At 42.5% G+C, this 18,939-nt stretch overlaps 1 protein-coding gene across 1 annotated transcript in view; it reads right to left on the bottom strand.

Annotated features, from left to right (window-relative positions):
• Nucleotides 1-18,939, bottom strand: part of LOC118170933 — a 183,764-nt gene that overhangs the window by 60,705 nt on the left and 104,120 nt on the right. Inside the window, exon 5 of the mRNA XM_035333564.1 lies at nt 15,517-15,688. Within this exon, the coding sequence (XP_035189455.1) occupies nt 15,517-15,521 (5 nt within the window). The 5' untranslated portion in view covers nt 15,522-15,688. The remainder of the gene's footprint in view (nt 1-15,516; nt 15,689-18,939) is intronic.

Below are 18,939 nucleotides of genomic sequence, written 5' to 3'. Positions count from 1 at the left end.
TAGTTACAGGAAGAATACAGTGTACCAAAGGCAAAGTTCTATTTGAGCCCTGCAAAGACAGTACTTTTTCCTGTAAATCCAGATCGATGACACGAACCCAACCACTGGGATTTAAAAAAAAAAAAAAAAAAAAAAAGAAATAAAATTGGAAAAAGCATTCATGGTAAAAATCCTGAAGGAGATTCTAAGTAAGAGAAGAAAATCCTAGCAGCAGTCAGCAGTACGTACAAAGTCAGGAACAACAAACAGGAGCCACGTGAATCGGAGGTTTCTGAAAGGCACATATGGCGTGCTTCCCTCCAACAAAAAGCCCCGCAACCTGAAGACAGCAACTGTGAGCAGCTACAAGCCCACCGCCTTCAGCCTGACCACCCAGCAGCGGGACAGATCACAGGGACCTAATTAAAACACGATCGGAAATACATTTGAAAACAGGGTTTTAATTGAAATCTATTCATTCAAGCTCTCGGAAGACAGCATGTATTTTTCTTTAAGCACAGTTCCCCAGTCCGAGCCACGACCACCCAAGGTCCCGGGGAGGACCCATTCACACGGTCTCGGGTCGCAGAGAAATTCCCGACTGCTACAGGTTGCTGCCCTGCCTGGCTCTGCTTGACCTCTGCCCAAACCTGACGACAAGGACACACATTTTTATCTTTCTTCTAAGGTAGTTTGAAGGTATTCAAAATCTTTCTCGGTTTTGATCATGGTGATCAAAGGTACGGCTCTTTTGAGGACTGTGACCATAACGCCCATCAGTTTTCGGTACTGCACACACACACACGGCATTATTTCCCTTTTTCCAGGCCTGTTTTCCTGTTGTTGTTGTTTTCATCTCTACAGATGTTAAGCTGCTTGGCTCCTGCTCTGAGTCCATGCAAAACTACCACACTGGGTCTCAAGCCTTCACTAGAGTCTTGGGTTTTCTTCTTGTCACCACATGAATAATAATGCCTACCATGCTCAGTTACAATGAAGTAATAGCAGACACAGTACTACTGACACAGTAAAGGCAATAAATACAAATAAAGCAGAAAGGGGCTTAAACTGGACTTGACTCGTCAGGCTCGCAGAGCACCACCACCCCCCGCCTGGGGGGAGCAGCCACCTCAGGCCGCAGCCCCTGACACAGCGGCAGGGAGGGTGCTGCCCCGGGGCTGCCAGAAGACTTGGGGGGGTGGTTTCTAAAATCTTATTTTAAGTTGATTACTGTCTCCCGTTGTAGGGCAACCGTGGAAGAATCACAATAAAAGCCACAAATCAGACCTGTTATTGAAGAGGAAGTGAAAAAAATAATATTTTGATTCCAGACCTAAATTTAGACCACGACAATTTTTAAGCGAATTCTCGAAGTAGTGAGCAGAGTTCTTTCTCACCTCTTCTTGTTTACAGTCTCTTAGACTGGGATCCCACACTACCAGTGTCACACAGGATGTCATTTTTTCTCTTGGCAAGTAAACACATGTGAAAGAGAAGGCATTGCATTTATAATGATAGCAACAGAACTCGCTAACATAGTTTTTACCAGGTTCCAAAGGGACAACGTCAGCTTTCTGATGTACTACGCAATGTCTCTTAGCTTCACATGTGTTTTTCCACCCTGCTGAGCACAGTTTAAAATGCAGAAGTACCATAATTCAATATTAGACTATTTCACAGTACCATTTGAGTTCAGAACAGAAGAAACAACATTAAAAGCAGCGAAATAAATCAAGTGAATCATCTGAAAATAAAATTAGGGCATAAATAAAACAAAAGTAAGGCCAGGAAGAGACAGACTGTCTCCTCTTTTCCTCTTGGGACAGATTTCTTTTAGTATGGCTTCAGTCACTCGCCGTGACATTTCCTGGGACTCCCCGGAGCCCTGGCAGCCGGGCCGGGATGGAGCAGAGAAGTTGGAAGGCACCACGTAGCATTTACTTAGCGGGAAACATGGGAAAACAGCCGCGCTCTTAGAGCACGGGATACCTGTGCATTTCCTAAGGACTGTCTTAACCATTGATTTAAAGTGTAATTAGTTTTCAAGCATCTTTTTGTTCTTTGATTTTTTTCTTTTTTAAAAAAAAAACTCAAAACGCATCTGCTCAGCACTTTTGTACATCAGCTCTCTCTCACCCTCGATTCTCCCCGAGTCAGTTTCTCTCCCTCCAGCACACAGCCAGCACCAGGCTGCTCACCTCCTGCTCCTAACTCAGCTCCTTCATTTGAAATAATTTCCCCATTTCTCCTCAGATATTATCCGCAATGATGGATGGTCAGTCGCTGCTCTGTTCCTACGGCAGCTGGCACCAGGAGGGAGAGGCAGGGCTGCTGCAGAGCACCCGAGCCACGCTCCCACCAAAAACACAGAGCCAGACTCCACTTCAGCCACTCCTCGAGGACGAGCAGCGAGGGCTGGTGTGTCGGGGGGATCTTGGTGTTTAAAAGCCAGAGCTCACAGCACAAACAAGTTTGGAGATTGCTTTCTGGCATGAAAGGGGATTTTGAGGGGTTCCTCTTCCTCACCAGGGTACACACCCTGGTTTGGGAGGGAATGATTTGACATTAGCAAAATACAATAGCAAGAGGTACAGTTTGTCCTAAAAGAGACAGAGAGAGAAATGGAGTTATGCTAAAGGCAGTCCTGAAGGGAGCAAACTTCTGTTTCTTGTAAAAGAAATGAAAGGTTATTACTTCTACATGACAAGAATAACATTTTAACATTCTCCTTTTCAATAATAGCAGCTAAATTCTCACAGGATTCAATGTTTACACTCAAAAATCAATTTTTCCCTTTTATTAAAAAATTATGTACAGTAAATTGCCGCTACAACACAGTCTACATTGTTTAACATACCCTGCTTTGATTTACTGTTCCATTCATAATCTGCTGATGATTAAGCGTCTCAAAAACAATCCACTAGCCTTTCTAAGTGATATCAAGTTGTTTGTTTTTAATCTGCTGAAAATCATCCTGTAGACAGATGCATTATTGAGGAATTACATTTTAATTTATTTTCATGCAGTGCCTGTGATGGGCATTTGGATTAACCGAGTATGATAATGCTTCTTTATGCCTGTATCTATTCAAATCAGAAATTACCTGCATACACCGTCTCTGATGGTGGTCAAAAAATGTACAAAGAACTGAGAACAGTGCTTCTTAATATCACACAGCCCTGCTGCTCATCAATGAGTCTTTTTCTGTTCTAATGCTTTTGTCATGTATATGAAAGTCATTATGTAGTTTAGAAAACAGGAGATGAAGTGAAAGAGGAAGATCAGGAACCTGGGATGCATTAATATTCTACCAGCGTCAAAGATATTTCCCTCGAGGGGCTCCTACAGGCCACACTGTTATTACAGTGCCTATCCATTATCTTGTGCTGTACTTGGTATTAAGACAATAATGGAGAGAATAGGATTATGTGCAGATGATAGGAAATGCGAAGGCAATTCAGCAAGATAGGAAATGAATGGAGACATGATTCTTTCATCGAAGCTAGGGATGGTTTAGCATAGGGTAAGGGAGAAGATAAATGAAGCAAAATGAAATCTTTACAGGTTAGCTAGGGTAAAACTAGTGTTTACATAGAATCCGATGAGTTTAACCTTTTTGATACAGAATATCGCACCATCTTTCTTTAATGCACCCGTGTATATCCCTTCAGAGGTCTGTTTTAATCTGAAACTTACTCGACACACATGGGGAAACGGCCAGTGTTAATTCGATAGAGGTGGCCTTATACAGTGGATAACCCTTTAATTCACTCTACAAAAAGGAAAATTCTTATCACCACTCCAGGTTTCTGTTTTTCAACTGCAGGCTAAAAAAACTGTCTCCTGCACAAACTGCCTGCTAAACAAACAGACAAAATAAAATCAAAACTGCAGTAAAGAAGGATCGAGCATAACTGAATCTCTGATCCCACTTCTAAATGCTCACGTTGTTTCACTATTGCACACTTTTAATTCCTCAACCCAAAGCCTGTGGCTGATACCTAGTAACAAAGGCTAATGATTTTAGGAGGCCAGCAATGCATTATGATGGTGATAAACAAAGACAGGACCAGGCTCTGTCATTTACAGACGTTCCCCTGGCTTATGTCTGCCATTTTTTTTTAATTAGGATAAATCACATACACGCATTTGTTATAACAGCACAACGCCAACAGAGATCATTTTTGCTCCCTAAAGTACAACAGCAATTTTCTTCTTTTTAAGCAGTGCTTGGAGGCTTCCCTGCCTTCGGGTTAAAACCCAACGTCCTTCGGCAGCACGATGTGCGCAGATGCAGGCAGGCATCGCAGCGGCGCCAGGCAGCTCCCACAACCCCGCAGCACACGCGCTGCCTACGGGCTTGATTGTGGAACGGGAACAGTTTGCAAAGCAGCGATTAACGTGCACTTCCCAGAACCCATCCTCCAACCTGTGCTCTCCAAGTCAAACCCAGCACCCTCGCTAGCGCTCTGGCTGCCAAGTGAGGCAACGTGCCCTCACGCAGAGCAGGGCTCGGCACCAGAAATGCTTGTGCTATCGGCCTCAGCACGCATCTCCTTGCAGGCCTGGCCCTGTGGTGTGGGCGGCCGCCAACGTGGCTCCATGCTGCTCTCTGCTGTCTCCTGCTCACCAGCTTTTCTGCTGCTCCCTTTGTCTCAGCCCCGCCGTTTGCCCATCGTGGCTTAAATATTGGCATGCCTTGGCTGGCGGTGCTGGCTGAGCCGCAGGGCCGTGCGTGTTGGCTGCAGGCCCTGCTCGTGACTGGGCTCCCCCTGCTCACCCCGCAACCTCGCCCCTGCCTGCTTGCCCAGCGAGGCTGTTCTTGTGGAGTTTTTTCATCCAAAAATTAGTAGAAAATGAAGCTACAGCCCAGCACAATTACCATGAATGTGACACAAGGACCTGGTCCCCACCAGCTGGGCTGGACCCAGCACTGTACATCCCCAGAGACAATGAAAGACAGGCAAGGAGCTGCTGTGACAAACCCCAACAGAGGAAGGCTGGAAAGTGACAAATTGCAATACTGGCACACAGGGGGCTGGTAGCCCAAGAGCATTCCACATACAGAAAATAGCACAGGTCCACATAGCATGGGGTAAAGTAAGCAAAACAACCCAGCTCTGAGCTCACCTTGTACCAGTGACATCCTCCTTTACATTTTTTCTCCTTCCCTGTGATTAATACACATTAAATTCAGCCCCTCCACGCTTGCGTTTCACTGCAGCAGGGGCATGGCTCCAGCTGAAGACAGGTCCCTCCTGGCTGCCCCGGGAGTGAGCACAGCATCGCCCAGTGCCCAAGACCAGCTTTTCCGACAGACATCTGAGAGAAGGCATTTCTGTGAGAAACACAGAATTGGCAGATTTAGGGAATTAGGAATATACCCATGAATTCTCCATAAAAGACAAATACAGGAAACTACACAGCAACAGTGAAGCTACATGTCAAGGGTGCCCCTTCACAGGGACACGTTGGCTGCACCAGGGTGCTCTGTTTGCCCCCTCACACTGGGCAATGCCACATACCCCAGAGACATTGCTAAAAACACTGCAAAGTAAACTGTCCACGTAAGAGTGGACCAAACTACATTGTACAGCTGGCTGCTGACCTGAAGAAGAATGTTTATGACCCTGTTTTAATGTTACTTAAGATAATGGACACATTTATATAAATGTCTCATTATGTTTTGAATTAAGTAGAGCCTAGACTGTCCCATAACAACACATGGGGGCAATGAGAGATAATAACACATTATATCTTTTTATGTCATCACCTCAGTCTCATGCAATACTACTAGTTTTTATATTACCAGAAGTAGTTAACAAGGACGGTCAGTTTAATCAATCTGTTTTCCTTACTACTTTTTACTTGTCCGTTGCTTTCTCAGCTGAATGCAGACTTACTCATGACTGAGAGAAGCGTCTTTGTGAGTTAAACTTCACCCATTTCTTACATTAGTATTTTGTATCAGAAATTAAAGGCAATCAGTTGATGAAGCCACTTCCAAAAAATACGGATTAAGCACTTTCCAAATCGCTTCTTCAGGTGTGATTGCGCTGAATGACCCCAAGGGTGCCCCAGCATGGGGCCAGATCCACTGCTTTGGTTTGCCGCACCGTATTTTATTGTCTGATTTCAGAAACAGGTTGGTGATTTTTCAAGGGGAAAAACCCCAGGAGGGTTTTGACCTAAGGCTGAGAGCTGTGCGAGTGATGCCACAGCCAGCTTCCCAAAAGCAACTCACGCCCGGAGCTCTGCAGCCAGGCCTAGCAGCGCCCCGTTCCCGTGCCTCCAGCCTTCCCCTCAGGAAGGGGCTGCCTTAGCCCTGTGGCTCCTTTGTTCACAGGAGGCCCTCATACCAGGGACGTGGCAGGAGGGCGTCACTTGCTGGGTATGACGTTATGATGTGACACAAATGGGGACTCACACACCCCTCACAGCCTCTCTCATTCAACTCTGGCCAAAGCTTGTGAGTCCTCATCTGCTGGGCCCTGCGGGTGTGCAGGTGGAACAGCGTCTTTCAAGCTGGCCACAAACTGGACAGCCCTGGAGATATTTCAGCTTCTCAAGCCCATATTCACATATTCAAATCGGACGAGTAGGGATCAGTAAAATTGTTATAAATTGTTATAAAAAAATGCTATAATTCAATGGCTACAGTTCACTCTCACATGGAAATTCCAGGCTTGAGGAGATTGTTTTCTTGCTCGCTTCCCCCAAGGAACATGTACATAGGCTAGAGAGCCAAGGTTTACGGGAGGAGGCAATATCTTTTATGAGACCAGCTATTAGAGTTGGGGGAAAAATAGACAAGCAAATAAGCCCTTCTTTAGGTCTGAAACAGAGGTTACAAACTGCAGTAAAAGCATGTTGGGAAGACGTGCTCTGGGATGAAGTTATTATATTATCAATTAGATGATATGAGAGGAAAGGACAACTAGCACCTGTGGAGCAGCAAGCAGCTCCTGCACGGGGAGCCATGTTGAGGTCACTCACTCCTGCGGGACAGAGAAATGAGAGAAACAGAAAAACAAGATAGTCGGATACAATTGAAAAGTTAGCAGGAAAGGAATGAAAATTATAATGTCATAAACCAACCTCTCTTTTGGGTCCTTGCTGCTCAGCCTCTTCATTTGCAGGTTTTTCCTTTGGTTTGTTTTGTAAATCTGCTTTGAAAACCAGAATGCCAGAATGGGTAGATTATTTTCTGAAAAATGTACATCCTGTGATAATGGTGTTTCTGTACCCCTTGATTGCCTGAAGGAAATAATTTTGGTGTGTAGGGCTCATCAAGTTTCCACTCACACCATTTCCAAAGCCCCAGCCTGTTACAGTACTGGTACCTATGTGCAGGATGCACATGCTGTGGAAAAAATATCCTGACTACAAAAAGACTACACAGTAGTGCCACATTGTCTCTTAATTGTTTTGATATTTTTGTGATAAACATATACTATTAATCAGTGTCGTGTCCCCCCCCCCCCCTTTTTTTTTTAATGGCTTTGATTTTATTCATTGAATTATTGAAAAAGAATTTACCTACGAGCAGCAGATTAGCTGTTTCTTTTCTGCTTTGCCTAATACATTCAAAATCGTTCTGGACGCTGTCATAAAGGCCAGTCCAAAACACTTTTTACTATGCAATCCTGTCTATGGAAATAAATAAATAAATAAATGTATTTTTGAAACAATTTCTTCTGTAATAATTAAGACCTAAAATTTCATAAAAATTTTAAAATACCGGTTATAGAAATGAACGTCCCCTTTTGCTACCCCCTTTACAAAGCAGAAATACATTATATATACTGCTTGCCATAAGAACAGCTTCATTGCTAAACGAAGAGCTCAGAACATCTTTGTGAACATGAAATGATGCCTGAAATAGTAAATACTCCATAATTTAACTGTACCCTGCCTACCAACCTGTTGAATCCTTACTCTGGAAAAAGGATAAGTTTAGAAGCACAGAGCAAGCAAGAAAATAATATCTTGGATTACAGAAACATTACCAATTCTCATCTTAGACAGGGATTCAACCTTGTTTTGTTGGATCCAAGAGACATCAAATGCCACCTTTCTGCTGACCCCAACAACTTCCAGCTCAGACCCACCACCTCATTAAGATGATTCCAGTGTTTCCAAGCATACAGCTGCTATGGACAAAGCTGTCCATAACAAATGACCACTATCTATACCCAATTCCCTTAACTATAAAATATATTAAAAGGGAATTACAGACTGCATTTATTAAAACAGCTAACAAGGACAACAAAGAAAGCATAACATCAAGATGAAGCACATTTAACCAGAAATATTTTGCTTCTGCTAGCATGCACGTGGTTCACAGATAGTGCATTATTAGTCTGATACCCATGAACTGACACTCCCGCTTGTTTTCATTTCTCCTCTAATTGTAAGGAGCCTCTGAGTGCAGTGTGCCCATCCAGCAGCACCCCAAGAGCCTTTTCCACTGAGAGCTGTCTCCTTTCAGAGCGAGCACCGAGGATGCTGATGGCTCTCAGACCTGCCCAGGATGGGGCCAGAGATTGTGGGGGCATTAGTACCTTAGTTCCCCACTCCACTAAGGCCAACTCATCTAAGCCCATCAAAAGACCTTAAAGGGAGTGCTTTTGTACATCTAAAATAAGGCTGTATTTTGGTTGACATCATTTACCCTCTTCTGAAAGACAACATTTTCCGTGGCAGGTGACAAGCACCACCTCCATGCTCTACTGTAGATGCCGCTAATTAAACCACAGTGAAATTCAGATAATTAGCAACCTTTTCTAACACGGCAGGTTACTTATTCTCAACCTTTTTCCAGATGAAATCGTGTTCCAACATTTAAAAAGTCTACTACTTTCCATGCTTTTAAAAGTGTTTTCTGTTCTAACAGTAAGAAGAGGAGAAAAGCACACAGAGCAGATGACATAGGGTACTGAAAGCAGGGGAAGCATTTATCAGCAGTGTTTCTTAGCATTTTGCATCACTTGACCACAGTCTCTCATCATAATGACATGGCATTTTTATTACACTTTAAAAACAAAAGTATATTTTAACAGTAGATATACAGGCTCAATGCCTATATATCCTTGGCAGAGACTCTTCTAACTTTCAGAATGTATTACACTACCAAAATCTGGTATGTGGTGAATGCTCTAATACAACACATGTTGCTGATGTTTCTGTAGAAGCGGACTTGCTTATATTTAGGGTTAACGTAGAGATGGCATAATTACTGGTGTGGTTGCATGCCTACCCCTTAACATATACTGTGTATCCACCAAAACCATCTCTTGCTCTGCTGACGGAGACCTGCCCATGTATGTCCATTTAAACCTATGCATCCCTACTGACAGTTCAGGAGATGAATTAATTTTTTTTTTTAAGATAAAAAAAAAAAAAAAAAAAAAAAAAAAAAAGTTGTAAACCAGGAGGTTTGGTTGCAGGTCTTGCATAAAGGAACTGCCACTTTTGCCTTCTCGCTCTAGAATATCTATGGCTATTGGTCAAAACAGTAATCATAGCAGAGAACACAAAAAACTTCCTTCACCTTTTTCTCCTGAATTACAACCAGAGCTGTCCCCTCATCCGCTTCCAGCCTCTCTCTGCAGCATTTAGCTGGGTTCTGAAAAGGTACAAAGCAGGACAGGGTTGCCAGAGCTACTGGGCCGAGGGACCACAGCTGAGCCTCACTCAGTACACTGCAATTCATCTGGGCACTGGACAGCACGGCTGCAACTTTTGCCCTCTGCTGCCTAAGGTCTTTGAACATCCCTAATTACCAGTAGTCAGCTGTTCTCCCCCTTCTTCCTCCCATACGCACCTCTAATCACACTTCTCCCTCATCAAGCTGAGAGCTCTGCAGGGGTTAACCCTGAAAAATTTTTACAGTAAAGGCAGCTTTTATTGTAGTGGCAATTACAGAAAAAGAAAAAGCAATTTAGTCCTTTATGTAGCTCACAGTTTCATTAATGCCATACACTTTTAGCTGACTGAAGTTGTTATGCATTAACTCAAAAAGGCAGGGTACGCAAACACTGCTAAAAAAAAAAAAAAAAAAAAAAAAAAAAGCAGGGCAAACTTTAACTTCTCAAATACAGGCTTAATTCCTCAAATACCAGTAATGCTTTTTATATGACAGCTTTATTAGTGTTCTAAGCTTCAGGCCAAACTCACTGTGAAGTAAACTGCTCAAATGAGCCTGCAGAAACAAGGAAGAAAGATTTAAACAATCTGCAAAGAACCCCTCGTACCTCTTGTTTTAGTGGGGAGCTCTGCTTCTGCTGCTTCCTGCACCTTCCATAACCTCAAATGGTGACAAGAGGAATTTAGAAAAAAAGGCAATCCACCGCAGCAGTAGTGGTTGCGTGGCAGCACAGACCTTTCACTGTAACCCATACAGCCTGTGCTTCCCCTCCTCTAGGAATGGCAACATACAAAACAGCAGCCCTTCAGCATTTCTGGTGCACCCACTACGTTTCTGCATGTATTTTCCTTCACTAAGAGATTTCTTCAGCCACAGAAAGGAACAGCCCGCTGTGCTCAGCGCTGCTAGATCATCTTATGTTAACCCATGGCAACTCACCAGCCCAACATCATCTAAGCATAAGCTGATTTGCTGAACACCAAGGCCTGGTATGGAAGACCAAGAAGTTTCTGTGGGACTTCCTGTTCACAGTAGCTTCACAGAGTTGTCAACAGTGTCCCAAAACAGCTGGTACTTACCATTCAGGAGGCAAGCATCATTCTGAAGAAATCTTCCGTTACATTTGCCTTGGTAGCCAGGTGAATCGGACGAGCAGCAGCAAAAACTGGGATGCCCCTGGGTATCAGTGGTGCTCTAAGCTGCTCAAAAGTGGACTTCCATAATCCTGGTTTCTGCCAACATTTTGCACCATTGCATGCCTCCAGCACTATCTTGTCCTGTCATTGCCATTTGTCTGACATTAAAAACATTCCTCAAAGAAAACTGTTCCAAAGACATGCTGGAAAACTGGCTGGTCAGTGTTTCTCCTCCCTTTCTTCCCATCAGCTATCAATTGCAAGTTCTACACGCAAGTTCAGAGATGCTTCTGGGATTCTGCTAATACAGACATTGTGTCAGGCAAATTTCTCCAAAGTGACTGGTATCATTTTATATCTTTGGACTGAAGAAAAGCACAGATGATGATTACACGAAGACTAATCACAGAGATTATTTTTGCTGACATTCAAGTCCCAAAATTCCAGAGTTTGGAATTCTGAATGAAGAGCCATTGGTGTTGTAGTGTCCAACACGTGAGCAGATATCAAGCACTTATTCTGAGGCCTTCCAAATATTTCTGGGCAGTACAGTTGCAAACAAGAAATTAACTCTGTTACGCTGTGGGATCAGGGTATGTAAGTGCAGGTTACGAAAGAGTTCTCACCTATCACTTCACATTGTTACACAAAAACCCACATCAAGTTACGGGCACGACTACATTTTAAATAAAGCTTGTACCATACCTCAGTGTATAGGTTTTTGTTTGTTTGCTGCTTGTTTTTTTTGTTTGGATGGTTTGGGGGGAGAGGGGGGTGGTCTTTTTTTTTTCCCTGCAAGGGGTCATTCAGGCAAGTTAAGATGAGTCAACTAAACCCATGATAATAATGCATGTAAGTTAAAATACATTAAATTCCTGTGTGGATATTGTCACTGAGAAGTGGTCTGACTTTAGTGTAAAAGAGGATTAAGCTACCATGAACTAAGGCCGTTTTCCTTCTGAATTAGATCATCCACAGAGGAGCTTAAAGCCCTCTAGCTTTGATGCGCTTACTTCACACTTTTCATTCTTCTGAATTTTCCTGCAATTGGAACAATCCCTGTTTAAACAAAAATCTCCCCTACTATATATTTCTGGTTGATGTTAAACTAAACTACATTTCCTGCTTACCTGGTTCGCAAATGTCTTGTAATAATAATAATAATAATAATAATTAAAAAAAACAGCTAATGCTGTTTTGCAAGTAGCAGAAAGAGACATCCTTTTGTAGAGGAAAGTGACAACAGCATGCCCAGAGCCTGGGACACCCAACAGATCACCAACTTCAGTGCTCAACTTAGCTGTTGCAAATCTTGAAAAGCAAACAACAAAAAACACAACTTTATATCAGTCTTATATCCCATCTGAAAACATCTCTTTAGATAGCAAAAGTCAGACAAACAAGGCAGTCTCATGAGACGAGGTTGTGATGGAAAGCATCTGGCAACTGTCCTCTAAAAGAATGAGCGGGGCAGGCACGGCACTGGGGTGCCCTGTCACCGAACAGAGGATACATTTTTAGAGGTTAAATAAGGTGCATTCTGAAATTTACCCATCCCAGCCTAACAGATGAAATGCTAACTAATGAACAAGGAAGAATAAACACTTTTGCAGCCTGAAACCAACTCAGGTGTTAGTTTATCTGAATGATAAATTTTACATGACTAAAAGGAAATTGATACAATTCATGTTCCCAAGTCTTGATAAGCAATTGAGATGTGGCAAACAAACACAAAGAAAATAAAGTAAAATATATATGTATATTAAAAAAAAAATTCCCCTTGAACAATAAATAGCAGGTTGGCTTCAAATGGGTCAGGGAACAGACAGCACTAACTATGATACTAAAAGTTATTTTTGTTGTAAATGCTGCCTTTAGTTTTCCCCACAGCAGATATAGGCACATATCGGTAATTCATATTTTGCACTAACATATCCATTACTATTCCCTACAGATCTGAGCTACTAACTGCAATAGAGGGAAAGTTTAAGAAAAATCTAACATAGGCAGAGGTGTTGAGCTTCCATACTTCATTTTTCATCATTTCCACTGTTTGCCCTTATTATTCCTTGACCTTCTCAAACACAAAGAGAAAGGATCTGCCTACTCAAAGAGGACTGCAGCTGCCAGCCCCACTGCTGTCCTCACACCTGCAATCCAGATGTCAGCTACAGCAGCAGCCCCAAGCTCCTGGAGGAGGAGGCAGCTCTGCTGCCAGCAGTCCTGCAGGAGAGCACTAGGAACTGCTGCTGCTTCGACTCCAGGCTGGCTACGATCATCTCCTGCATGCATCTCCAAAGAAGTAGTAACAAGTCCAGGTTTCTGCACACTATAGTCTTACAGCGCTTCACCAGTGAAAATCTGGGTAGTTTCTCTGATCTTGCGATGGTACTCTGAGCTACATCGGGCTAAGTGACAGACAGGTCTGGTACCAGAATCTGTCACAAATTCAGCAAAAGTAATAAAGCTGCAAGGAAAAGACTGTATATTTATTGCTCATGAACTAGGGAATATGCTACATTCACATGTGCTGGTAGAACGTATTAAAATGGCTCAATCATTTCCTGCAAGAAAACAGGCCGTTCAGATCATTTTTCTACAGGTCTCTCCTTCACAATTGCACAAGCCAAGCCAGAAGGAGCACCCCTACAAGTCCACAAATGTAAGACCTTTCATACTAGCTTATAGCACAGATTTCTGCTTGCAAGTTACTTTCCTGACATATCCACCCAGCATGCTGGGATTGCGGTTTGCACTGCACTGTATTAAATCATTTTGTTATTATTATAATAAAGATGTATTTGATCCATACAGCTGAATGTTTCCCCATGCAATGACTCTGGAGAGCAGACTCACTGGAGTGAAAATTAACAACTTTGTCACCCTGTACCTCTATCTGACCTGGCCTGAATCTTCTTGCATGCCTGCAGAGCCCCTCAGCATCCCTCCCACCACCCTGCAACCCCACATCCCAAGGGATGATATGAGAGCTCTGCCTGGAAGGGGACTGCTCCTTCTTCCAGGCTGCCCTGACTGCCAGGCACACTGCAAGCCACAAGGGTTTGTCTCTCCTCGATCTATCTTCCTTCTCCACTTGCTGGGTTATGCTAGCGATGGGGTTTGAACTGGGACCGAGCTAAGATGTTTGGCCTGAACCACCCAACGTACACATTCCAGGTTCTTCTGTCTGGCACAGTGGGAAGCTTCTGCATCACAGGGAAACATTACCTGGGGGTATGTGTGCCTGCAGACATTCATTCCATATTCCTCTTGCAAAACTATCTTCAGGATCTACACCACTCTATGATTACCTGAATGCCACTCAATCTACCTCTAACTTGAGTAGCCTACGTATATTTGCATGTATATTGTAAGCATTATACTAAATGAGATGGGACTGCCTGTGTAATCATGCCATGACTTTCCCTCAGGGAAACCTGGTAAAATTATGTTCCATTACATTTGTAAAATACTACCCATTAAAAGCAGGAATAAAACTTTTATGTTCATGTGAAACAAAGCAGAAAAGATTCTCCACCCTGTAACTTATATCAATTTTGATATGAAAGAACCATTTTCCAGGCAAGCAGGGATTTCGAATTTGAGTTCCGTAACACGCACTTTCAGCTTTGATAGCTTGACTGTTAAGCCTCTTCCCAAAATTCTTTTTTCTTAATATTATAAAAAAACACAGATCAAAAACAGTTCATCTGCCTTGAAGAGAAGAGACAGTAAGTGTGGAAAAATCTTTCTTGGTGAGCTTTCCTTATTTATAGCAGTCTATGTCACAAAACAGAAAAAACTGTTTCCTATACAGTAGTGTTCAGTGTCCTTTACTCTTGCTGCTGCTGAATTCATTGTTTTAATTCCTTGATGCTCTGGCAAACTTTCAAGTATGCCATAGGAGAATTTTGAAAATGAAGCATTCATTTAGAAGTCACGCAGTGGTGATATATACACACAGCTTCAATTTAAACCATTATTGCGTACCATCCTTTTCCTTTTATAATAATCCATTAAATGCTTTCAAGTATGGAGAAGGAATAGCAACCTGTAGATCTGAATGGAGCCCAGATGACCTATAAAACACATCCTGCCTCACTGCCTGACTTGTTCCAGCTCTCATCGCTAATGGTTGCTATTGTTATTCCTCCATCCAGACAACCACACACATCAATTATACCTTCTTCTGGGTCACGAATACATTTTCTTAGGCAACCTTTTTGTCTTAATGCATAACGCTTTTTCTTCAACCTGTGAACAAAGTTGAAGGTCTCAATACAAAGAAGAAAAAAATTTACTTTTTCTTAAACTGTGTTGATAATTGGAAAACATCTACATGAAGAATCAGAAGATACGGCTTTCTGAACTATTTCAAAGTGCAGGTTTAGACCATATATTGTCTCTCTATTACACCAAATGCGCTGGGCAGCACTCCGTTGTAGGTGAACATTTTTTCTTTTGTTATACCACTCCCTGGCACCACAGCTGTAATTAAATGTCCTTTGCCTTCTCTATTTTATGTCACTTACAGTTCAGTCATCTTAATTGGACTTTCCTTGGTATACAAATGCCTGGCTCAGAAGCAAAAGTTTTCCTCTGTGAAGCAAACTCACTCTGAGCTCTCTATGACTCTTTTAGAGAAGAGAGGGTGGCAGCTGCACACGTTTCAGGAATTCCATCACCACACTGTGAGAACCATGTTAATTCCCAGCCTCCCAACCCTTCCACCCAATCTGTGCTTTCACTCACCACATTTTTAAGAGAGCTTTGTTTTTAATCCATGTGAGGACAGAGGTAGCCTTAAAGCAAAGCTGAAGCTGGAGGGGAGGCCATAGCTCCGCATTCCTGCGCTTCACCTGCTCACCAGTTTTAGGTCTTTACAGCAGTCAGTGGGACCCATTTAGCAGAATCCTATTCAGATCTACAAAAACCAAGGGATAAATATTATTTTAACAGGGGTTTCTGGTTGGCTGATCGGTTTGTTTGTTTGCAAAGGCAAGGGGGTGTGTTAAGTTTAAACTTTATTATAACTAAGCCTATATAAATGCAAATACTGTTTCTGTAGATATAATTTCATAAAGCAAAACTATCCACAATCTTTAGCAGTGAAATTCAAGTGGCAACTGTGACAAGCAAAGAAAAATGAATGCAGTTAACTTCAGCCATCCCTGCTCATCTGAAAGCTTGTGTCAGTTCCTAAATAAGCTTTTCATTTTTCTATTCAGTCTGCTGATCTTTGTTGATTTACAGCATGAATGAGCATGGCACATTGCAACTTGTATAGTATATTTTTCCTAAATAATAAAACATTTATTGCAGACCCATCAAGCCTGCTACCAGCTTTGAATTATTATGGCTGTGAAGTGCCATGTTAACAACTCATTTACATTGCTGCAGAAGACTCTGCATTAACACCACACATAATTTAATCCCAATCACGAGAGGGGACTCCTCAGAATATATCCCGAGTTGATAAATTACAGCTTGATGCCATTTTTCTAATCAACCTCTTCCCAAGATCGGGCTGCCTCCATCAAGTCCATCCCACCCCTCGCTGTGCACAGCGTACAGATTGCAGCTGAATGAGCCACTTCCATGTGCCCTCCACCTCAGCCAGCCCCAGCTTCAGGTCCTTCCTCTGCTGGCAGAAGAAAAAGGAGAAGAAAGTATATTTAGAGCTGCAATGATGTGATGCTGCCACTCACGCCTGCTGCAGGTTTCCAGAGGAAATATCAGGAACATCAGGAAGAAGTAGGAACATCACCGGAAGAAGCTCCTGCTGCTGTACTCACATGGGTGACTAAAACAATTAAAATATATGTGCACATTAAAAAGTGGAGGGGAAATCCCCCAGGATATACGTTATTCTCCTAGCGCTCATCAGAAAAGATCCTGTTCTTGCATATGCTCCTGAAGTAGGTTGGATGGTATTGCAAAGCCTGTTTTAGGCAACCATAAATAAAATTATAACAGCCAAACTTCACTGAAAAGAAAAGTGAGATTAAATGTGTGGATTTTAAAATGATATATAATGTTTAAGGAGTAATCCAAAATACCAGTGGTTTAATGCCGACGATAACTCTGACTTATTGTACGGAAGAGCCTGCCTGGAACAACGCAACTTCATTTTTAATTGGGTAAAACAAACTTGTATAGAAGTAGAAAGCATCATTTATAAACATACTCTAAGACCGTACCCAATTCATCTCCCTGTTTTCTACCTCACTAAATACAGGTTCAGGTTTATAAACCAGGCCTATAGCTCTAACACTCACAGGCAACAGGTTTCTTCTCAGCCATGATCTACCACAACAGGTCTGGCAAAGCAAGTGGATTTGGAGGCAACTTTAAAATCTCTGGTCTGCAGCTGCTTTGAAAACTTCACGGGTGAACGTTATTAAGCACTGACCACTCGGTTTGTGTCTCCTTAGTCAAAGACCATGCCCGGCTTAACTCCTCTTTCGAAGAGGATTATTTGGCACACACAGAACGAGCTGAAACCCACCTTCACATGAGTGTCCTGCACGTTGCAGCAATTGCCCTGTGGCCACAGCGAGGCGGGAGCCGACACAGCAGAGGAATGGGGATGCTGTTCAGCACGCAGGGGACATGCTACAGTTGCCTCAGAGATGGTGGTGTGGTGGCAGAGTGGGCACAAGCTCCATGACACACAGCACAGCTGCCACGTCACCCTGATGCTTCTCTGTAGCTAGCTCTGCCGCAGTATCCTCAAAATAGGCTTACCGACCCTAAATATAATTTTGCATGGACCCCTGGGGACATGCTCATGTGCATCAAATGTCCAGGTTACAACCACTTCTGCATTGCAATACCTAGGTTTTGCTAAGACACACACAAGCCAATACACAAGTGATTGTTCCTAGAGGCTTGTGGGCTTATGACTTTTATAAATAAGACCAAGAAAACAACATTGCAACAGTATTGTTTCAAGGTCTTAAAATTTACTTCAGTTACTTATGAGAAACACTGCCTTTTCTGAACACCATTTAGTTTGTGTCCAGTAGGTCCAAATTCTTCCTGCACAATCTTACTTTGTTATCTAATAAATTGCAAAAGACATGTTGCTAGCCTCTCTAGTTCTCTCTGGACCAAGATTTCCCCAAGAAATGCTTTGTACCACATCAGGCACCAGTATTTGGCTGTGATTATTTGAATAATATGATCCCCTTGGTCTTTTCTTAAGACATTTCAAGGTAGGTGAACCTATTAGCATGCTAAAGTGTCACTGTCATTTTCTGAATCCTTGAGATTGCTTATAATAGAGGACAGAATTTTTCTTCTTATCTATTAGCTTCACTTGCAAAAACGTTGTTTTTCTTTTTTCCTGTAGAGAAAATGTTAGTTTTCTCTGTAGTGCCCCAGGATGAGTACTGACTCTATTCACTTGAAAAAGACACCTACTCGAGCTCCATTTCCACCTGCTTCCAGGAACAGACTACAAACCAGCCAAGTGCAGCGCACCTTACCATCTGAAACTAAACAAGCCAGCACCTTGCCCCTGAAAGTTGCCTCTCTCGGTCCAGCAAATCCAACCAGACCATTGAAGGTAAGCATGCTACATCCAACAGGTGCTGTCCTAACTAGCATCGGCGAGGGACAGCAGAGGCCATAAGAAAGCAGTAGCCATACAGTACAAACTGCTAAATCTGTTCGTTAGAGAAGTACTCCTGCACATGAGGTCACTTTGTTATTCTGAAAATCATATGATTGAAAACTACAACCATAAAAGCCCTATCTTACCAACAAGTGGCATTTAATATATTAAATCTAACGCAATTTCAACGTCCCTTCCACATGAATACACTTCTTCTGCTTTATTTCACGTAAATTACCCAGTTAAAAAATTATTTGAACAGGAAGGCACAAATAAGGGAGCATTATTGTTTGCTGGTTGACTAGATAAGGAGTTAAACATCTAGAGGTGAAGTGGAGGACAATTAACGTTCTAGCCTGCTCAATTATCACACAATGCCCACCTCTCAGGGAATTACAGTTATTATGATCTACTCCTATGAATAAATGAGAATTTCAGCTCTCAGAGGGAAATGTAATAGTTTTTGAAATAATCTTTTCATGAGATTGTGGCTTTATCAGTTATATTTTAGAGTCAGTATAAACACTTGTGTATCATAGGATAAGAACTAAAGACAC

The sequence above is a fragment of the Oxyura jamaicensis genome, chromosome 8, assembly GCF_011077185.1.
Source record: "Oxyura jamaicensis isolate SHBP4307 breed ruddy duck chromosome 8, BPBGC_Ojam_1.0, whole genome shotgun sequence".
Classification (NCBI taxonomy): Eukaryota; Metazoa; Chordata; class Aves; order Anseriformes; family Anatidae; genus Oxyura; species Oxyura jamaicensis.
This window is presented reverse-complemented; position numbering and strand designations above follow the sequence as displayed.